This window comes from Xenopus tropicalis, chromosome 7 (assembly GCF_000004195.4).
Source record: "Xenopus tropicalis strain Nigerian chromosome 7, UCB_Xtro_10.0, whole genome shotgun sequence".
Classification (NCBI taxonomy): Eukaryota; Metazoa; Chordata; class Amphibia; order Anura; family Pipidae; genus Xenopus; species Xenopus tropicalis.
In genome coordinates this window covers 49185928-49210239 of record NC_030683.2, presented here as the reverse complement: position 1 = coordinate 49210239, position 24312 = coordinate 49185928, and the positions used below count along the sequence as shown (strand labels likewise).

At 36.2% G+C, this 24312-nt stretch overlaps 1 protein-coding gene across 22 annotated transcripts in view; it reads right to left on the bottom strand.

The window, feature by feature from the left end:
- The window catches only part of ldb3 (LIM domain binding 3), a 108119-nt gene that overhangs the window by 60014 nt on the left and 23793 nt on the right, over nt 1-24312 (bottom strand). For 14 of the 22 annotated variants that reach the window (XM_031904923.1, XM_018095316.2, XM_031904925.1 and 11 more), the window contains exons 3-5: nt 14256-14407; nt 7485-7560; nt 3968-4377 (exon numbers count right to left, since the gene is read on the bottom strand). In XM_031904923.1, the coding sequence (XP_031760783.1) occupies nt 3968-4377; nt 7485-7560; nt 14256-14407 (638 nt within the window). The remainder of the gene's footprint in view (nt 1-3967; nt 4378-7484; nt 7561-14255; nt 14408-24312) is intronic. The other 8 variants (XM_031904927.1, NM_203764.2, XM_031904926.1 and 5 more) reach the window with 1 other exon arrangement.

The following is a 24312-nucleotide window of genomic DNA, read 5'->3' as shown; positions in this document are numbered from 1 at the left end:
CAGTTTATCCCACCAGATATATACAGGTTTTATGTGTTCTGGCTGACCCTCAACACACTTTTGGTAGAACATTTTTCCCAAGTACACCGAGTGGAAAATATAATACAGTACAATATAAAAGACATTTGTCACCTGCCAGTATAAGTCACTTTACTGCTTCACTACTTACGTATATCAGCTTAAGCCACTATTGTGTTTTATCCCTGTAGGTGGGCATTCATGCACACACACACATACACACATATAAATACATGCATCTATTTTTAAATAGAACCACTTTGTCCGGGTATCTCCATAGGTAAAACTACCCCTGGGTAAATCCAAAAGAATCAGCAATGTTAGATACATATATATTAAGTTGTGGCCTGTGTGCTGAACTATAACTCATACTGTCCTATACAAACCAAAGGTTGCAGCAGGACAATGTTGGGATTTTGTTGTCCAGTAACAACTAAAGGATTGCAGGTTGGGCTTCTCTCTGCACAGTGTATGCCCACATGATTATTCATGGTGCACTTTTATTTTGCAACAGTCCATCATGTGCCTCTCTACCACTAACACAGACTGTACAGCCCTAAACTTAATAATGAACAATACAATTTCATCAATTGCTAAAGTGCAAATCTCATAAAACTCCCCAAACGGCAACACCAAACTTTTCCCAGACACTGGGGTAGGGTACATAAATATTTATAGAGAAATAAAGGAGGTAGTGCAGGAACAGAACTCAGTAGTTTAAAGAAGGTTCTACGAAAATGTAATTAACAGCACAGTTCTGGATTTGTTCCTAATTCCTATGTCTGCAAAGTGTTTTATTATCACTTTTTGTGGGACAATATAAATAGGAGAGTGTTATGATAATCACCAGGGAATTACAAGATATATTTTGCAAGTTATTATTTAAAAATAAAAGGAAAGTATTGTAAAACTGATTTTGAGGTTTGTGATGCTCCTCATTTATAGGTAAAAAGCAAAAAGATTCTACTTGAATGGGTTACCCATAGAGAGGTAACACGATGGCTACCCCCTATTGTGAAATATATGGATATTATTATTGATTTGACCCTTTAAATACCTACACTCCCTTTATGCATTTGAATATTACATCTGAGGAGTAATAATTAATTTGGTCACAAACGTATTATTTCAAAGGGGCAAATTAAATCCTGTTCAAGAGTTAGACAGAACATATTCTTTGGTTAGTTTTGGGCCTTTCGGCTCGTGGTATCTTCTCAAAGCTCTTTCCTCAGAATACACCCCAGAGAGAACTTTTATATGTATATTTTACAGATGCTTTCATGCATTCTTTTAAATAGTGTTCCCCATTTTAACAATATAGGGCACATTCTGTCATTTCTATCAACATCTAAAATATCTGCCTGCTATAGTATCTAGAGAGATATATTAGGAACAAGCTGGAGCCTGTAAGCAGATAGTCATATAGCCATGTTTGGTATGTGCTCAACAGCTGAGCATCCGCTTACAGTCAAAGACAGTGTAACAGTATCATTTGGTAAAAAAAAAAGACCCATGTCTGTTTTAATCCTGTGAACCTCATCCGTGTACGTCATTTGACATGTTTAAGGTAGAACAAAGTATAAACCTCTACAGTGAACTTCTGTTAAAATATGGAAACAACTATTTGTTATCTAGAGTGGACAAATGATCAAATTAACTAGTGTTATTACTTACTGAATATAAATAATGTATGTTGTTTGGTTTTGTTTGTCATAGTAAAACCATGTTAAAACAGCAAATGCTCATCTTTCACAGCAGATATATACACTCTCTCATACTTGTTACTTGCTCAGCAAACCCAGAAGGCTAAATGAATGCATGGATAAATCTATATCTTAATTTGTATAGTAAAACTTGAATGCAGAGCTCACGTAGAGAGCACAGAGAGGGGGACCAAACAGTACAATATATATATAAATATGTAAAGATTAAGGGGATGATGTAATAAAAGGTAAGTTTGCCCAGGTACAGTAACCTATAGCAACCAATCAGCAGGTAGCATTTTCTGGTCACTTTGTTTAAAAGCAAACATCTTCCTGGTTTCTATAGGTTACTGCACCTGAGCAAACTTACTGCATTTTATTAAATATGGTGGTATGTGCCATGTTTTAAGATGAGAGAAGAGGTGCCTGCCCCACAGTGTCTTAGTGGGTGGATCACTGCCACTAACACCAGGGTAATAAGTGCTTCTATTCGCATTAGCCTATACAGTTAATGCCAAAACTGCATCAGATACTGTGCTAGTGCTCCAGGAGGTAGCATTTAAAAGATGCCACGGGACAGATAATCACTTTTCTAAGCCCCTCCACAAATGCACAAAAATTCTGCACTATTAATTAATTGGATCGGTCTTCTATTGATATGCAGAGGAAATATAGGATTAGGGTTCATTAAGTAAAGGAATTTTAATTTGCCCTTAAGGGGTTAAAGCCCTTTAGGTTATAAAAAAGAGAAAAACAAGGAAGTACTAATAGAACTGGAAAGAGTAAATCTTCTTTTAGAATCACATTTTAGCGATGAACCCTTTTTTTATTCACCCTTATCTCTAAACCACTGTATTCGTGTTGCAGTCACTGGCTCAACAGAATGGAGGATGAGCTAGTACTTTTCACTCATTAGCAAGGACGGTATAGCAAAGTGCTTTTTTGCACAATGCATGGATGAGATGGGCACTTGAGATATAATAATTATTGTGAACGTTTACTATTAAGACTATCAAGGAAGGTTAGGGTCTCCAGATCAATGCAGGCTTTCTAAATACATCTATCTTATACATATAAAAGAACATTATACAGGAGTATACAGACAACATTTTCTAAACCCTATTGGTAAGTATTTCCAGGCCCTGATTTCCTTGGGAGGACATTTTTTCAAAATGTACAATTTTCAGTAGTATGGAACTCTTTGGGCTAAGCAGGGCTGGAAGTCAGGATATACAAGCGTATAGCAACCTGATTTTAGTGCTCCTTAATAAGTCAGGTCAATCATTTCAGGCAACTGTAGCTCAAAATTTAGGCATTTGAATAAAAAAGTGTCATCGAGCGCTTGGGATAAAATACCAATGATTTTTCAAGTATTAGCATCCCTTTAGTTGATATTCATTATAACACAGTATGATAGTACATCTGGTAGGAAGAAACCTTGTTCTAGCTGCTCTCATTAAATAGCCAAGGCATTGACGTTTTACACATTTAAAACAGCACTCTGACATTTAATGAAGGCACTCTGCTACAAACACCAGATACCATTATGACTGAGCAAAGAATGCAACTGAAGTCTGAGACTGGCAGCTGGAAAGGTCAAAGGAACTTATAACCATAACATAACATTGTTATAACTGCTCATGCCAGGAAGGGTAATGCAAGCCTGCTCCAAAATGTATACCAACTACCAAGAGTTACTTTGATAAAGCAAATATATGAAAAACAATTCATATTAATTGATAACTGTATATTAAGCATTTTACTGAATTTACAAGGATATTAATTTCAAGGCTTAAGCTACAGGGCAGTCTTGTAATGCAGGGTAAATATAATAGAAGTCACTGTACATAGAGAAAAAGTATTTAAATACATAGGTAACTAATCTGAAAGGCCATAGGTTGATCCTGCAAGATTAATAAACTGTACCAAGATTTATATAGATAATATGCAATAAAATCAATATATGGGCTTGTTTACTAACATAAGAGCTATGTAGCACCAGGGCAGGTACAAACAACAACCAAAGGGCAATAAATTTAGTTTTGTCTACTAGTTAGTCAGAAAGTAAAAGCAAAAGCAAAAAAAATATATAAAAAATGGTTGCTATAAGTAATTGCACTGGTGCAACTGAGAATCTATGCTAATAAAGTAAACCCAATATTTTATTGTCTACTTTATTTGTTAATTACATCATATCTAATGCACCTGCTACTTATTGATAGATTTCAACTTTGAATTTTACATACCCTCTATGAAGACCACCTTCTGAGGCCCTTCCTTTCAGGCTTAACTTATGCATTTCCGCCATTTCGTTCAAAGTCTCTGCTGAGTAAAGCCCAACAGGGTTGTTATATAGTCGATTCTTAGATGGGCTAAATTGATTGATGGGGTTATTGGCACCACTAACCAAGGGATCAACCTTTGACCCTATGCTACCCTTAATCGGAGATGCATCAGATGCCACTGAGTGGGTTGACATGGAGGTTCTAACTGATGTCTTTATAAAAGTAGAGCTATGTGAATGGTTGGTTTCTTGCTTGCTGACGTAGCCTGCCATTGTCTCATTTGTGCTCATAGAACCAACCAGTGGCACAGCAGATTTGCTAGACACAGTACTGTAGGCTGTTCTGGAGCCATTGATTTCCAAAGCGTGGTCCTGTAACAGCATACATGCAAGTCAAGAAAGAAGGAGACAGCAATCAGAGCAGACATGCAAAGAAGACAAAGTATTTATAACTAAATAGCATCAGTACTATAGCTTTCAATCCATGCTTTGCTGCACACAGGACATCCACATAGTTCATAGTAATTTGATTTATATATTACCTTTCATTTTCAAAAGCTTACAGTTCATGTTAGTAATTGCAGGCAGTTTATTAAAAGAGACATCACACTTTCTTATTCAGGATGCTATTATGTCTTAACATTGCTGTGCAATTTTCAATTAAACATTTATGTTTGCTTACAAAAAAACCAAAGACAAAAAAGAAAGGTTTATAAGTACTATAGCATTAGTTAAACACTTCATCTCTCATACTGTAAGCATTGTTCCATTATATAGACATTATACTGACCAGTTTCAGATTTAGGAAATAATACCTGTAAGACTTTTATTTTCCTCCCTGAGTACATCTTTTGAGAGTTGCATTTTTCAAAAATGATCGCATTATGAAGCTTAGCAAGAATTTTGCTATTTGTCTTGGTAATTTACTTTAGTGATTGGTGTGATGCAGATAGTCAGGCCAATGGCTTGCAAATAAGCTTATTGTGACTGGCTGCATGCAAATTGTGTTAGGAACAGCCACTCACATAGGTGCCAATCTACCTTGCACATTGCACACTAGATCAAATATTATAGATAGCCAGGTTTTATAAATCACTCACTTAACAGATGTTCGAGTGGCTGTCCCCATAGGTTGCTAAATTAACAATGGAAGGGTTCCTCACAGACCACAGGCTAATATATATCCTTGCTTTACTAGTTTAAACACACTTTTGCTTGTCAGTTATACAAATTATGGTAAAGTTTTAAGATCAACACCAAGAGAATGAGGTTGGGCACTAATGTTGGGGCTCAGGCCTGGCTTGCTCTTTGCAGCCCGGTTCATCCCATAGTTGTTTATTTGTATTAAGATTAGATCTTTGTGTCAGTTCTTCCATTCCTAGCTCAGCAGTCCTATTCTGTACAGTCCTCACTTTGTGCATTGGGGCGTTATTGTGCTGAAACAAGAAAGACCCTTTTCCAAATTGTTACTACAAAGTAGGAAGCTAGAATTATCAAAGATGTCATTGTATACTCACTGTAGTCTTGGAATTTGCTTTAAGGGGGACTGGTACCTAGTTCAACATATGGAAAATAGCCCTGGACCCCTTTTCTCCCTTATCAGACTTTACTGTTGGTATTATGTAACATTGTAACATTCTCCCGGCATCTGACTTCATCATTAGACTGCCAAATAGTGAAAATTGCCATCACTCTAGATGACATGTTCCACTGCTCCATCATTATTATATTGGTGGACTTAACATGAGAAGATGTTTCCTCTGTTCCAGAGTCCAACAAAGATGGTCTTTACATCACACTAACTGACACTTGGCATTACAAATGGTGATGTTAGATTTGTTTGCCTCTAATCACTCCAAACCATAAGCTCTTTACAAATAGTTGTTGATCTGACATTGATTCTGGCAAAAAGACATTTAAGAAAGTGTAAATGGGTGCACAAGTTTGGACTGCTACATCACGTCTGCTAAAAAGATGTCATTTTTAAATGTTTTTTTTCTTGAATGCTTGCATTCTTACATATAAAATGTATCCAATACGTGGTATGCCGTTACAACAACAAAATCCTTTTCCTATTTTTCTGAACTATAGCTAACAAGGTACAACAGTTTACTGCCTGCTTCTAGCTTTAACAGCAATATGACACATGCCAGAACCACTATACTGACTAACAAAAAGTGAGAAGTGAGAAGAGAGAGAAGAGAGAGAAGAGAGAAGTGATTTATTTTGCCCAAACATTCAAACTGGCTATTAGAAGCAAACTCCTCAAATTCTGCTATAAAGTGGCACAAAATTGATTTAAAAAAAAACAAAACTTTTTTTGCGTTATGGTGATCTAAATTACCCTTATCCAGAAAACCCCTTGTCCCAACCACCCATATAATAACTCATATACCCAGACAAATAATACAAATAGTACTGTAAACTTGAGTGTCACAACTTAATGGACCTTGTTATGGCCATGAGTAGTGTTGAGCGAATCAGTCACATTTAGCTTCGCCAAAAAAATCACGAAACTGTGGAAAAATTCACAAGACTGTGTCTATTTTGAAGGCAAAATTTTTCTCCAGTTTTGTGAAAAAATTTGGCAATGGTGAAATGTGTAATTTCGCTGCAAATCCATACCTGCCAAAAAAAATTGCTCATCATTAGCCAAGAGTAAGTGAATTGGATCAATGCCATTTAGCTATACATGTGTTCAGCCAGCTTTAGAATTTTCTCATGTAAACTATTTCCCGCTCTCATAATATTAAGTATTTCAATAGATTGTTTTCTACAGATACTACAACAAACTCTATGATCATCGGTAATCCCATCCACTATCAAACTCTGGTGAAATTAATCTGTTTTAATTACTGTGTCTTTAAAAAGACAAAGCTGTGTATATAATACATGCCATTCAAATTAACATGAAAAGGGTGTTGCTCTAGCTGGAAAGCCAAATGATTATTGCAACCTTAAATGTACTGTACAGCTTTAGCATTTAATTAGAGGGTGTTACTTGCTTTGCCTGTAATTTTAACTTTAAATGAAGATGATATAATGATTGCCACATGGCAGTCAGTATATGGGAACGTAAACAACCCTGGCCCCACACCACTGAAAATCTTTGCCACTGCTAACTTGCTACTGTACACAACACAAACACATTCTAGATTTGAAAAAAAGAATCATATAAATTCATCTCTAATTGTAAAGAGGTTTATACTGTATATCTGTGCTACTATGTAATAAACCATTTGTTAGATCCAGGTACTATATACTCTCAGGTATAGCACTGACATTTTTTAAGTAAGACCCACATATGAAATGGAAATACCAATTGGATCACCTGGTGGGGGTATCTTTTATTTTTTTATTGAGCTTTGATACTAACATTTATTTAGAAATTAAATTAGGTTTTATAGTACACACAATACGGAATCAAATTTAGAACAAGTGCACCCTGGTAGAAGATTTAAAACGGCATAAATAAGTACCTTTTGATGAGGGATCACTGGCATTGGGGAATCCATTCGCGGGGTGGCTGTGGGAACTGGTCCAGGACGCTTTGATCTAAGTACAGAAAATATTATTAACTTCAACATATTCTGCAGCACTTTATAATAGGAGGGTGTATACATTACACATACATTATATACGAATAATAACCCATACAGAGGGCTTCCAAATTAAGAAATCTGGACAGGACCACAGATCGCTGCATCATAGCCCCACCCCCTAGCATCACCCACCCACTTGAGAAAAGTCACTGCCCTGCTCCCTGATGTCACTCCACCTATGAAACTTCACTGCCCCACCCCATTGTATAAAAAAGGGGGCATCCCTAATACATTATAATATTAAAACAGAATTGAATTTTTAACACAAAATATAAAATGTAAATGCTTTTTATTTAACTTTTGGGAACTAACAATATGGTTGTAAAAACATTTTTTTAAACACAGAAGACAATTTTAATTGTTTATTTTAGACCAGGCTTTTATGGAATTGTTACGTTAATATCCAGAACAAAATATGAATGGTTGACCTTTTAAAAGCTTATAATACCATATGAAATACTAAAGTATTTGGAACTGGGATATTACTGTGATTATTAAGTCTGAACAGGGTGCCATTCTAATTCTTGGTGGAAGTAGGTCCAGCTCAAATAGAATTAATAAGAACATAACCACATTTGCCATGAATAGAAACTATGCCATTAGAATTGTGTGCCACATGAAATGTTCTAAAAGATCGAGCCAACTATTCATGACATGAGAAATGGCCATATGTAAACTATTAATCACATTAGAATTAGAGAAAAGTTTGGGACACTCAGTTCAAGTAGCATGTACAGCAGGTAAGAGAGAGTAGTTGAAATTTAAGACAAAGGGGTCAGGACAAGTGGCAAATAATCTAATCCAGATGTCCAACTGGCGGCCCTCTGTGTGGCCCCCCACATGTCTGGCTGCTTTGATGGTTTACCTTTGTGTAAGATTTAAATAGTATCAGTACTAAGATTAACTGCCCCCCCCCGCATGGTTCTCACCTCAGATTCAGGCTATAATCCCCTGTGTTTTTCACACCTTTTAGTTTCTGCATTGTTCACTCCCTGCAGTGTTCACACCTCAGGCTCAGGCTGTAATCACCCATATTGTTCCCCTGTTCACACCTCAGACATTGTATGTAGTTCCTGGACTATGCTACCTGTGTATATGGCACACACAGACAGCATAGGGTAGGCATAGTATGGCACATAGGCAGTATAAGGCAGGGAGGGTATGGAACACACAGACAGCATAGGATAGGCATAGTATGGCACATAGGCAGTATAGGGCAGGGAGGGTATGGAACACACAGACAGCATAGGGCAGGCATAGTATGGCACATAGGCAGCATAGGGCAGGGAGGGTATGGAACACACAGGCAGCATAGGGTAGGCAGAGTATGGCACACACAGGCAGGGCAGGCAGAGTATGGCACACACAAGTAGGGCAGGAAGAGTATGGAACACACAGGTAGGGCAGGCAGAGTATGGCACACACAGGCAGCATAGGGCAGGCAGAGTATGGCACACACAGGCAGCATAAGGGAGGCAGAGTGCTGCCTGTGTGCGCCATACTCTGCCTGCCCTATGCTGCCTGTGAGAGGTGAACCTGGCAGGGGTTTGTTCTGGGAGTTTGTAGTTGGAAACAGCCATTAAATGGTCCCTAAGGTGTGTAATTATGTTGCTGGGGGTTGCTGTGCTATCCACAGGGGAGGAGGCATATGGATTTAAGGGTGTGTCTTAATATGACATAATATAATTTTCTCATATATGAATAACTGTTGATATCCCCGCAGTGAGGACCAAGCATTTGGGTTTTTGCTGCACTACCACCATTGTGATTAAATGGGTGTGGTTTGAAGTTGGTGTGGTTCAAAAAGGGGGAGTGGCCAAAACTGGCTTCCATTAGTGGCCCTCCACCATGTATGTTAGAGAAATTCCGGCCCTCGACACCGCAGAAGTTGGACAGCACTGATTTAATCTATCCAAAGATTCATGTGGTTTAAGTACCCCCACACCTATCCCTTCAATGGTGGTCTTTTGCCTTCAAAAACTAGCATTGGTCCGGAAAGGGGAGGATTTAGCCTGTAAAACCAGTGCTGTCTCCCTTTTTATAAAAGCTAATGGTGGAGAAGGCTCAATCCTGTGACTGGGACTAATGCCCAGGTCAGGAGAAACTCTTTCTTTCTACCATGCAGTGAGATGCCAACTTATGAAAAATATAACCGGAGGTAAATAGTTGGGACCACCATATATGGTTTACCTTGATGTGGAATGGTGGCTTGTCAATTTTATGTTCTTAATTTTGTAACTAAAAATCCCTTTTGTATGCAACTTAATTGTGATTAAGCAATTCAGACTTTTTATAAATATGCACACAGTATTGGGTGTAAATACAACCATGAAAAATACATTTTTATATACAAAACAATACATTTGTGTTGTCCCTAATATGACCAGTTAAAGTTAACCATAGAATTCTGCACCCTCTATTAAAGCACTTAGCCTTTTCATGTCAGTTTTTTGTGGATTTTAATATTCTAATAAATTATAGTAGGCACTATATTATCCACTGTATTATCCTGTGTATAATAATATAAAGAATTTGAGCCCTTAATTCTTAATTGTTTCAGCACTCATAAGGTTAACCTAGTGAGGCCATAAAAACTTCCATTTTGAGTGTAAATAATAGCTTACTACTTGAAGTCCTGAATGCCCTTGTTGTGTTGCAGGTTAAATTACTGTCCAGTTTTGGCCTTTATTCAATCAATGTATATTGAATTGCACTGATTGAATTCACTTGTTTAATTCTTTTTCCCAGTTTCTCTACTAGCGGAAATTGCTTTTTTGTAGTTGGGATTGTGCAAAGGTTTAAAGGCATTCAGTTAGATTCCTTTTATATTTAATATAATGATGTATGCCATTTTATATGACCTAGAAAAGGCTAGCAAAGCCATTGAGTGTGTAATAAACTGGCTCTAAAGCTACAGTTTTACAAAACAGAACAGTTTTTTGTTACAGGAAAATATAGATTCATTTTGTGCTTCAGGCATTCATCATGTCACATAGTTTTCTGCTCTGTATATGGAAAAGTCACAGCAAAAATATATGGAAAGACAAAGTAGTTCTCTGGTCAATATTTGTGCAGTTATGAAACCTGCTATTCAGAATGCTCAAGGCCAGGAGTTTTTCAGATAAGGAGTCTTTTCTTTGGGATCAAGTACAAGGTAGTGCTTTCTTATTACAAATAAAATGGAAATTATTTATTAAAAATGGGAATTATTTTATTAAAATGAACTCTTTTTGGATAATAGGTTTTTGGCTAAAAAAAAAAAGAGAATTCTCAATTAAAAGGGGCAGATTTACTAAAACTCCATAATTTCTCTTTTTTTTTTCATTTTCACATTCGAATAAACTCATTTTATTCCCGAATGTCTAATATTTACTAAAAAAAAGTCTCAAGGAAAAGTCGCTGCGAGAAAAGTCACACAAAACTCTACTTTTTTGAATTGCTGCAACAAAAATCCAAACAATATTGAATTGTCACTGCAACAATCTGAAAAAGTAAAGTTTTTGGACAAAACCCAGCAAAAAGTTTTGAGACAAAAGAAAAAACTTCAAGGAAAAGGAAGGAACCTTTGCCATTGACGCCTACATGGACTCGGCAAGTTTAACCTGGCGAATTGTCGAATTCGGATTTTTAGCCTTTTAGATGCATAGAAAATCATTTTAAAGCTTAATGGAAATGTTCCCACATATTTTTACTATTCATTTACCACAAATGAATAGGGTACGATTTAATATCACCCTTTTCTAGAAGATTGGTTTGCTTTTTATTTTATATGCATATTTTCTTTATTTTTTCTCAATAAAAGAATTAATAAAAACCCTAGCAGTTATTTTTGTTTGCCATTTTTTTTAGATTCCGCATAAATTACTACATCTCCAGAGTTTTTATTGCTAAACAATTTCTTTCCTGAACAGCACAAAATTATATGCAGTTTGGATGGCAATTTTCCAGCAACCTTCATTTGTCATCAATTTTTTCGGACTTTCGTGAAAATATAATATAGAAAAGAAGGTGAAACAAACATTGAAGGTGTATAAAAGAAAATAATTTTATATATCACTGCTAGGAAGAGATGGAGGAATTCAATTTTCTGTTGTATAATATGTGCTATTAAATAAAAACCTTCATCCATCACCTTAAAATGTTTTTATGTGTTTTGTTGACTTTTCCATTTTCCATGTTGATTTTTTCTTGTATTCTTTTAGATGATGGGGTCTAGATAGATATTTCTGAAGGCTGTACAAGTGCTATTTATGCTTGAGATATTGCTTCTCTATGGATGGTGCTTTAGAAGAAGCACGCTGAATAACCCTTTGTTGTATAAGTCTTCTGTGTTCACTTATTACAACATACAATACCAGCAGAGAACAAAAGAAATACATTCAATAAGTTATATGCAGCACATAGCCTACAGTATTGATCTTGTTCTGTTGGATTTCTTTACTAGATTAAACATCTTAAAATGCTGGGAGTTCTTGTATACTTAGGGGCAGATTTAGTAACATGCTGATTTTTGTGGTTTTAGAGTTTTGTAAAACAACGACTAAACTCATTTCCACAAAAAACATGAATGTCTAGTTTCACATTGAAAAAGTGCAAATCGAAAAAGAGGTGAAAAAACATGGAAACCACAACTTTTTTTTATTAGTGCATAAATGCAAGCACCAAAACCCCCCTAAAACCTTCAAAACTATGAAGCATAGAAAGATCTTCCACTTGTAAAAAAGAACATGTGCCTTTGACTTTGACATAATCTCGACAGCTTTTAGATGGCTTTTTTTTCTGTTTTTTGTTGTGGTTTTGTCACATAATTGCGGAAAAGTCATGTTTTTTTCCACAACAAAACCGCATTGTGAAAAAAAATTGACCATTTGTAAATACCACCCCCTAAGAAGGTCATATATCGAGATTCATAAGTACTTTCTATCTGGCTATTAATATATTTCATAGTTTGGCATGGGAAAATGATCAATGTGTATGAAAATAGACAAATCTGTGATGTTAACCTTAAATGTGTTTTAAGGTTCCAGACTTGGATGCACCTTTGTAAAGCCATATGTCTATAAGAAAAAAAACCTACAGGATAATGCACAAATAAGCAAAGGAAGAACACACTATGGGATAGATAGAAATGTAAATCAAGGTTCTTAAGCCAGGACAGAGACTAAATGCAGATTGCAGTAAAGGCTCAAATGTCATTGCTTTACCCATTGTGACTCTCCAGCACCAGAAAAGTGATGGAGCAATTGGTACTCTAATTTCTTATTTTTCAGTCTTGGATATGCACTCCTATACTACATGGTGGATCATTACCTAAAAACTACAGAAATTGATTGGGATACTATTGACAGACCACAATCCACTTTGTGCCACTTTATATTTGCTACACAGCAATAAGTAGATCTTTCTTCTTCTCTAGCATTACTTATTTTTTACATTGGATGGGCAAATGGACTTGGACTAACTGTAGTATAATGTTGATCATCAAGTAAGTGTCTAATTATGAATCAGCCCTCAGGGAGCCAATTTAATCATGCTAGGCAGGACATTAGCAGTGACATCCAAGGGGCTCTAGCAGGTGAGCTCAATCATTACATTTCCAAATGTTTAAGTAATAATATGCTTTAGTAGAATCACAAAAGACAACAAGAAATTTAGACAATAATCTGAAAATTATTATATGTTGTTCAGAATAATGTATTCATAATCTATTCCATTGCATTAAACCAATGCTTTGAACATTGTTATACTGTATTCTACTGTTTTTTATGTATTGGAATAATTAGAAAATGTGTCTTTTGTGACTCTTCCATAGAATATAAGCATTAATTTGTTTCTTTGTACTTCTTGAAAGCTGAGAAATGCTTTTAAGGGCAATAAAGCATATCCTAGGGAGTACATTTATACTGATCCTTTACTAGACTGGCTCTATCTTACTACTCTGACCTTGAAGGGATCTCTGTGCTTCAAAATCTAGCAGTAGAAATGAATGAATGTCTGTTCTATTACATCTGTTAAAACAGATGTCCCGAAACCATCCTTTTTATCAGCTGAATAATATATTATATGTTGTGCCTAAATGTAATTCCATGAAAAATAAAGAGATGTATATTGCTGTCAACATTAAACCACTGAAGTATAGGATGCAACCTTTAACATTTTAAATAGTTTATTGCTTTTAAAATTCTTTGTGTCAAGCAATTCTTCTTATTCCAAATGATTTGGATCTTAAAGTGACCAAAATGTCTTTGACAATTTGGAATGAACAAAAGGTTCTAAGGTTGCCTATATGTTGTACTGTATTTCAGTTTGTGCCAGATGAAGAAACTGTTTTAGGATTGAGAATTCAGTTCTCCATCTAGATATGTACTTGGGGCAAAGCTATAAGTGTAATGGTGAATGCAAAAATAACTGTTTCTGTTTTTCAGTTTTCAGCAAACAATGATATGATTTCCTAAGTTTTCACATCCCTTGAGATCTCTATGGATTGTCTTTAGCTCACTTATTTCCATTCTACATCAGGAAAACATTTATTCTGGCACAGTTTAATTACTTGGGCTATTAATATAGGGAAATACTCATATGCCTATATACTCATTTGCCTATGTCGGTTAAATCAGTATATGCAATTCACAAGTACAGTCCACTTACTTTTGAAGTGTGAGACCCAAGTTGTAGCTGGCAGATTTAATCTTGTTCTGAGCCTCTAAATGAGTCATGCCATCTGTGTTGACTCCATCGATAGCAACTACTAAGTCACCCTGGTTTACACTGGACTGTGCTGCTTTACTGCCTGGGGTAACCTGGTGACAAACATGAAATTCAGTTATTAAGCAATACATTCATATCATGTCATAAACAGGGATATTATTGCCACATAATGACTGAAATGATAAAGATTTACCAACTTGGTAGAAAAGGATTAATGAAAAACTTTACTGATAAAAATGTATTTCATTTTCAATATTATGCATAGTTGATTACTTATTCATAACTTCATTTATTCATAACGTAGTTTATCTCGTAAAAACAAATAATGTAGTCAGGGTGGCCAGTTGAAGGTAAGATGCAGCCCTCCAGAAGTTTCTGATAGCCCCAACAATCACAAAAGTTCCACAGATTTTGCTTTAATACAACTGGCAAATTCCTTCCTCTGCCTTGTTAAATGTTGTCTTATCTCAATTGCACAAGTGAATTATTGGCTCTAAATCCTGCAGTGTAACCATGAAAAATTGGCCTAGGGTGAACTGGTCATGCAGTTTGTGTGTGTCATGCATGGCTCTTTCATGTCTATTTTTAATGTTTTTGTTATTATAACTACTTATAATTAAAGAATAAAAGATTAAATGGTCTAGGAAAATGTCACAGCAGGCTTGCACCTAAGGTTTTGTTGCCACCACTTCCCTGTATTAGGATGCTGCTTTTTTTAAAGACATTTGTGTTATTAGTGAGATCAAACTAAAAGGTAATTATAAATACACACAGACCAAGTGCATCACAGTGCAGCTTACAACATACCAAAATCTTGTTTTTGGATAACCTTTCCCTTTAATGTGGATTGGCTGCTACAGTGCACAGTAAGTGCACAATTGCATACTTCTACTTTAATTCTTGTGTAGTTGTGCAGTTTCAACCAAAGTTTATCCTGTTGGGGGGATCCTTAATAGAGAAAGATCTGGGGATTTTTGTAAATAACAAGTTGTTTAATTCCAGGCAGTGTCATACAGTGGCTACTAAAGCAAATAAAGTGCTGTCTTGTATAAAAATGGGCATTAACTCAAGGGATGAAAACATAATTTTTGGTAGAAACCAATCACATATTTGCTTCAGCACCCTTGCCTCTCTAGACTAATCAAAACAAACTGCTAATTTGTTCTTCTAGGTACTGGACTGGGTAGACTTGGACCCATTTTACTACATAAGCCCTTTATTGAGTGTCTAAAAAAATCACCAGTGCATTTTCTTAATAATATAATCATTATCCTTCGTTTAATTAGTTAATTAGTGGTGACATATTGTTCAGCACTAAACTGAGAATGATTATAGCTAAGCTTTTGGCTATTTCTGCCAGCTCATCACTCACTGGGTGCACTGCCTGCCATGTCCTATGGCATAGGGGAGGAAGAAATTGTTACATGATGCCTTGCACAAGCTTAAATTATTGCGCGCAGTGTGGGCATGCTAATCACAGCAGTTAGCATAAAAACATACATACATCTAAATATACACTCACATCTACCTTTGGTTTAGTAACATTTGCACAAAGTTGTGTACTGCCCCACTTTCATAAATTAACCCCAATGTTAGAAAAGCAGATCATTATGTGGTGCCATGCATACCTTCCCAGGATAGGATTATATCAAATAACAGAAACTGTAATGGAGGACCAGGCCTTCTGTGTCTCATACATGAAATGCATTTTTAATATACATATATCATGCCATACATCAGATGCTGGGATATAATTGGCAGTACCATATATCAGATGCTGGGATCTCATTAGCGGTTTTGTATTCTGAACTACAAATTCATACACAATTGCAGACTTTAAAATTTGTACCTACACTTGCTGTGAGACATTATATTGAGTGCTTCCTGGTTTAAGGCATGTCTGTGTGTATTCATTATAGTTTACAACCTAAACTAAAGTAAGAATAATAAAGACTTGCAGCTTAGTTCCTTAGACAGATATTAAATACCATTATGAATAAAATGATCCCCTTTTGAAACCTACATACTGTATAAGGCCTGGGGCTGTCCTGGAAATTGTTATAAAATATGGACAGCTTGCTTGGAACCATTCCACAGTTTGGGTAAATGTCTGTAATGCATGACAGATGGCTGTCAATGCAATGGACACACTTGGTGCCCTAGTAATTGCATTTGGTTCTGAAACAAAAACATGAAAACTTGTAAAATGTGAAGTACTTTCCTGCAGAAAACTGCAACTGAATTACATATCCCCCCTCTAGTACAAATCTCTGTTGCAGCCTTAAAGTAAAGTTACTCTTGTTAGTAAGTTATATCTGTAGTGCTATAATTTGCAGGCAATTTGTTGAGCTGATGTTAGCACAAGTCATTCACAGTGTGGAGATTTTCAGCTGTGTTATCAGCCTCTAAATAAGACAGGCATGACTTGGTATCAGTTCTGAATTGCAGCCAAAAAAGGAACCAATCAACAATTTTTGTTTCCCCCAGACTATGACACATTCTTCAAAGGTCATGCAGGACACCAAAGATATTATAGGCTTCCAAAGGGACTTTTAATATCTGGTTCAATTAGCATTTAGTTAGCATTGTAGAACAAATTGCAAAAGAGAAGATACAAAGGAAGGACAGGTAGAACTATATGTAGAGAAGGAAGTTGAGGGGTTGAGTATTATCTGTGTGTTTCTGTGTAGGGGTGTGTGTGAGGGGTCCTAAAGTGCTAACATGCTAAAACTTAAGGATGAAAACTTGATATGGTATTGACATTAAAATAAAAAATGGTTCATGAAAATAAGACATCTAACCAAAGGATCAAAATGGCTCTTTACTCATTTGGAGAAACAGCTGCTTAGTTTTTCATTTTCTGTAAGTCAAGATAACACTAACTATATCCCACCAGACAATTTAGCTTATTGATTTCCATAGCAGGAAGCCCATTTTTTACTTTTTGCCATTAGCAGGTTATACCTTTTCTTATTTAATACAAGCCACGAAAATACAGTATGCTTGGTGTCACTAGTTAGGAAGCAAGACCTTCGCATCTTTTGCTGATGCCAAAACTAGACATGGGAAAATAAGCAGTGCACTTTGTGTGACAAATATGTGAATTCTAATGTACTAATGCCATCTTAAGTTGGTTTAAATACAAAGTTAAAAAACAGATAAAGTAACATCTACTAACCTTCTGTCGCCCATGCTTTCAACCTGTGTCTGTGCTAACGTATAATAAACCCAACACATTCCAAAACATTTTTATGTAGTGATACATAGTTTCCAAGTCAATTAACAACTAGACTTGGCCTTGTCCCTTACAATATCACAGTACCTTACTGACATCTGAAATGCATTGCCTAGCAATCTCTCTCACCAAAGTTGCAGAAAGTTTGTTAGCCTGTATTTTTTGTGCTAGTTTTGCAGGTAATTATAGTAAAAGTATAAAACACTATCCCTCATTTGTAATAAAAGGCACTATGTTTGCCCGGGAGCAGTAACTCATAGTGACCATTGAGATGTTTGCTTTTAAACAGGTGACCAGTAAATTGTACCTTCTGATTGGTTGCTATGGGTTACTGCTCCTGAGCAAACTTTGTGCCTTTTATTACATAACCCCCTAACTTTTTTGCAGAAGGTATTAAAAAAAGGGGGTGTTAAACCATCTAATATGCCAACTGAATTTTTTTTATTCTTTATAATTTTTCCTTTTTAAATAAGTGTATGATCCCTGATTCATATCAATTTGAAGTCTATTTTATGAATACATCACCCTTTCTAAAAATAATTTAATCTACATTCTACCCATTTCAGATTATGTCTGCTTGATTTTAGGTATTCTCTGTGTAAAACGTTACTCATCAAAGCCACAGAATGCATATTTTTTTTAGTAAACTTGCACTGGTAGCTCTATATCTGATGAGAGCTGCAAGTGAAATCTGAGATAGAATGAGTAAAATGAGCTGTATCAGTCACTTTCTGAGGCCCAATCTAGATTTTAGTGGACTTCTTAGTTTCTACACAGACACACCCAGAGATTCAGAACCTCGTTCAAGAGAAAAAAAGAATGTAAAAGAGACAATTCCCAACTTTCGTGTAAATACATGGCCTTGGTGTTATCAGTGACAAGAACATGCAATGTAGTAATAGATTCTGTAAGTGCCAGAGTAAATGTGATGTAAGTGGCTGAGCACCAATTACTGGATATTGGGGGTATGGTAAGTTGGGCCGATGCAGGGAAAGGTAAGGAGGATATTTATTGGCCTGGGATGAGTCGAGCTGATGCTGTTAGCAAAAGATGGAAAGATTTGGGACCAGCAACAATCTTGCAATTTTACTGATTTTGTGTTGTGCCTGACATGGTCTGAATCATAGTTAAACGAATGAAACTTATTGTAAGATTACTTTAACAATCACTTTTTTATTGCCAAAGACCAAAGTACAACAAACCAGTTGTTAAATAGTTTGGTCAAATACAAAAAAAAAATAACATACATACAATTCCTTCATTTGCTATGATTCACCCAAACCTCAGGTGCTAACAATAATGAATGTGCTCCTTTATGTATCCAAAGATTGATCCTTAATTGCTGTAGAAGTAATTGTGTCCCAGGAGTTACAAGGAACAAAAACTCCAATAGACAAATACTTCCTTTTAGCCAACTCAGCACAAAAATATGATTTTTTCCAAGTGTAAATATAATAAGGACATACAGTAAACGAGCAGCAAATATATAACTTAATAAAAAATGGATAATGTCTATAGTTCTGATCAGTTAGAAATACTGATGTTTAAAGCCATATTGTTTTCTAAGCTAATAATGGCTTTGGAGGCTTCTTACTCAGAAGATATTCTGTTGGTCCAAAAGTTTCTTCATATGAACTGAAGCACAGGTAGGTTTATTTTCTCACTTTTATATTATATACATACATATACAGATATTATATCGACTGTCCAAAATTTACACAAATACAGAAGTCATGAAACATTTTTCCCTTAAAATCTGGGCCTGTTTCTAAGATACATTGTACCGTACAAGTGAAAGGTACTTCAGTTTCTTTTGCATGTTAATTTCCCCTGACCTTCAATACAGTGCTAAAAACAGACCTAACTGTCATCACTTGCAAGTGAGATTCACATTGTGCAGGAATCACAGCTTTGGCTGTTCTGGAATTCCAGGGTTTGCCCATACATAGAAAATATCCTCGTTGTTTAAAAAGGGCACAGTCTTGCAGGCATTCAAGTTGTATAAGGTTAAGAATCACGGAATCCGAGGTAAAAAAAATACATGCGTACAGAAGGTGAACAAATACATTCATTCAGCTACTGTTTGCTTGTATGCTTTCTACATTTAAATAATATTGCCTTTTTAAAAGTTCTGCAACATATAGGTATCAATTATTCAGAATGCTGGGGACCTAGGGTTTTCTGTTTTTTTTCTAATTTGGAGCCCCATACTTTAAATCTACTAAATAATTCATTCATGTGATTACAATGGACTCTATGGGAGATGGCCTTCCCGTAATTCATAGATTTCTGTATAATGAGTTTCCAAGTAGATTATTACTGTACAGGTATGGGACCTATTATCTGGAATGTTCGAGACCTGGGGTTTTCCGGATAAGGAATCTTTCCATAATTTGGATCTCCTTAAATTAAGTCTACTAAAAAATCATATAAATATTGAATAAACCAAATAGCCTTGTTTTGCCTCCAATAAGGATTAATTATATATTAGTTGGGATCAAGTATACGGTTCTGTTTTATTATTACAGGGAAAAAGGAAATCAGTTTAAAAATTAAAATTATTTGCTTATAATGTAGTCTATGGGAGATGTCCTTTCCGTAATTCAGAACTTTCTGGATAATGGGTTTCCAGATAAGGGATCCCATACCTGTTTTATAATAACTGAAATAGAAAAATGAAGAGATAACATTTGATTGCATGTAGATCTTGTTACAAATATAACCCACCAAAAAACAGACAGAAGATGCCACTGGCAGCGTATTCTATCTATAGTAAAAATGCAAAAACAAAGGAGATGTTTTCCATTTAGAACTGAACATGACCAGAAAAACACCATTTATACTTTAACTAATAAAGTCAGGAATCTTTTCAAATGACGCAAATAACTGTTCGTGGAAAAGAGAAATTAAAAGAATTAACATGAATCTGGGAAAAGATAAGGATCTATTGTTGCCCTACTGTTCCATCATTGTTAGAGTGAACTCTGCTGACCCATGTACTAAAAAACACAGAGTCACAGGACAGACGCTCTACGTCTTTTTATTCTAAATCAAAATGAAAAAAATCAATGATGACATAGATAACATTATGTCTGCACTGCCTCTGGGCTTCCACTTTCCATTTCAAACAAGAGTTGCTAAAAATGATCAATGTGCTTTTTTTATTGCAGCAAGTGACAATTGCTGTGCATAACAAAGGGAGGAATAACAACATATTGACCAGATGTTAAAAAGCAGGCAAAAGCATTAAGCAGGATGAATAGTTCTCTTTATATATAAATGTAAAAATATTAAATATAAAATCTTAGCTTGCTTTAACACATGATCTGTGTCTTTGGTGTACAACAGAAAAAAAAATTGCTGCACTGGATACTTTGGGAAAGCCAGCCTGAGATTTAGTGGGGAATACATTTAGCTCTCCTAGATTCATTTGGAAGTGTGGCTGTATACCTGACATAGCAATGTTTTCAATAACCAAAGATACATTTCAAAAGGGAAGCTTGAACCAAAAAAAACCCCTCTGTGCTAAAGTAATATTATGATGTTGTATATGATGATATATTAAACTTAAACAGTGAACAGTGGATAAAAAAATATAACTTTGCATTTGCCAACAGGCATTAATGGGACTTGTCAGCCAGAGACAGCTAAAGCTTTTCGCAATTCAATAATTTAATAGGAAACAGCTTCATTTATGAAACATAGGGCTAGGTGCAAAGAGCAAAAACTGGCTGAAAACCACCATGCACTCAGCCCCTCACTTTGGACCACAAATACAGAGAATTGTGCTCCAGAAAAAAACCAAAACAAAAAAAGTACTTTTGGCATGACAGCTGTATTCATTGTGGCAAGGTATTGTAGGTGCTCCTCTTTCATTCCCTATCCATCCCCCTAATATGCATATTAGACATGCAAAGTAGTGCGCACCTGAGTGCAAAGGAGCCCTAAACCTGCACCTTACCAATGGCCAGGTTTTTATGGCTACGGGTATCAATCCTAGAGGTGCAGAATGTAGAGATCTTCCGGGAGAAACTGCTTGTTGAATGATCACTAAGAGGAATGATTTTGTACCCCTTGGTACTCTTGCACTTGCTAGCTATAGTGTGGGAAGTAACCCATTTTTTAATAGAGAAGGAATGTTACAATCACTGGGGCACACCCTAGTGATTTTAATCACTTACCTTACCCCTGGCCTGTGCTCCTGTTAGCCTAATGCCACACCATGCATATGGCGTATATTTTCGGCAAGCCTGCACCTGAATGAATGGAATACGTTCAGGTACAGGCACATGTAGCCGAAATAAAAACGGGAGAGAATGCAAAGTCTCACGTTTTTATGCAGATTTCGGCTACATGTGCCTGCACGCGAGCGTATTCCATTCATTCGGGTGCAGGCACAGGTAGGAGCGTATGGTGCGTATTTTCGGCAAGCGTTTTTTATGCCATACGCATGGTGTGGTTTCAGGTTTCAGGTAAGCAATTACAATCACTAGGGGTGCCTAACATTTGGCCCAGTGATTTACCCTTTCCATCTACACAAACAGACAGACTACAGACACAAACAATAACATAAGAAATGCTCAAAAAATGATTGGGGTAAATGCAAAAAATTCTTTAGTATTCTTACACGTAAATATATTTGGATTTGTACTGTGTACAGCAGACACAGTAATTTCTTCAGATTACCAGGCATAATGTTACAGAAAATGTTTTAGGAGTAATATAGGCAAAAAAATTAAATCGCCACAGAAAGCTCAGTCTTCTTCCAATGCAAACACAGAATAGAATGTCCAAAGTCTAAATTGTACAATCTGGGTACTGGCCAAAAGTAGAAGGTGACGTGGAGGGAATCCCCATGATTATCAAGGATTTTGGGTAATACTTTTTCCACTGAGGTTGATATATGCTTGTAAGCTAAAAGGAATTTTAAATCAGCCACTGTTCAGTTGAATCCCATTTGGCACAAACCTGTATAATATTCTAGTATTGTGCAAGCTTTGGACTGCATTAAATCACAATAATAATAAATTAATGCTGTAGCAGCAGCACTTTTCAGATGCATATTTTGCCATTTTATTCCATCAAATTCACTAACAAAGTTATAACTGGAACAAGTGCTGCAGTCTGACTAACGATGACCCTGAAATAGATTTATGTAAGTCGGCAAGCTACCAGCAAATCATTTCTGTGGCTCCTAGTGACGCTTTGTAAGCCACTCAAAAGCATTCCTGTGATACTGCACAATCTGAATGTTCCCTTCAGTAAAGAGCACAGTCCCTATTATCTTACAGGTGTCCCTTGCAAAGAACTGTACTGTGCTGAGGTCTCGTAGATACACACCGGGACAACTGTTTTGATAAATAATTGCTGTGGGAGGAATAACATTTAAGAAATTGTGTTTCTGACAAGCTAATAGTAATTCCACACAATATACATAATGATAAACCATTTGCATAATATCTTTCTTTGCATAGCATTTTAGTCAACCATTCCAATAAATCGTCCAAATGTGTTTTTTTCGTAATGATCGGTATTTTTGCGACTATTTCAACGCCGTCGCGACTTTTTTTTATATTTTCTGCGACTTTTTCGTCACCGTTACGAAAAAATCATATTGTTGTGCCGAGTACGAAAGTTTTGGATTCATTCAAGCTTCAGTATTGTGACTTTCCTTGGGCCAGGTTGGAGCTGCAGAGTGCCATTTATTCCTCTGTGAGGCTTCCAAAATCATGCAAAGTCGGAAAAGTTTTTCCGCTGTTTACGATCGTTCAAAAAGTCGCAAAATTTTCGTTTCCAATCCAAATTTTTGCTATTCGGGATTCGAATTCGTGCTTTGGTAAATCTGCCCCTATATGTATTCTGCAGAAAGCATTACCATACCTGAGTAAAGATCCCTAGAAGCTTTCTTTGTTTGTTTAAGATTGCATCTGCCATTTTAGCTTGGTCTTCATAGCTTCCTGCTGTATAGCTCTAACCATTATAGCTCAGATCACATGTTCCTAAGGGAGGGGGTGGGAGTTCTTAGCATTCTTGAGGGAGGGAGGAGCAGGAGAGGGGAGAGAAATGTGCAGACTCTGGCCCTGGGAATTAAGGATTTTTCTGAGAGAGGAATTCAGATACCAAGGGAACATGTTTACAAAAAAGGAGACAAGAAATCCTGTGTTGCTTTAGATAGAGGACTCAGTGCAGCTTCTCTGTAAGTGCTTATGGCTGTATTTATATATGTGTGCCCTGCTGAGGATGTGTAGGGGACAGAACTTAAGCCAGAGAAGAAGGAGTGCTGAGCCAGTATGTATAGGGATACTGTGCCTTAAGTCAAGGGTGGGAGGGAAGGGTGACCTGAAAAAGCAGGAACCATAAAGCACAAATAAATAAATATGCAATGTCCGGGGCTTATAAAGGATAACTTCGGTTGTCTTTAGTGGCATTGTCCCATCTACTCAGTCCATTGATAAAGGAGCAGGTGCCTTGGTTTGAGTCATGTCTCAAAAGTATAGTCTGAAAGACATCACTGTTGACTTCTGGACAGATTCTTTGAAATTGGTATTGGTTAACCAATAATTGCTACTGACATTATGGCATGCAAGACATCATGGAATTTGCAGGAGACACAAGCGTCTAAAAGAAGATCTGATGTCTTGCTGTATAATGGTAATCCTATGCATTGGTTGACTTCCATAAGCAATGTAGAGTTAAACCAATAGATTGCTTATAAATTGCTACACTCCATACAGCTACACAAGGATGTTTTTAAGAAGAATA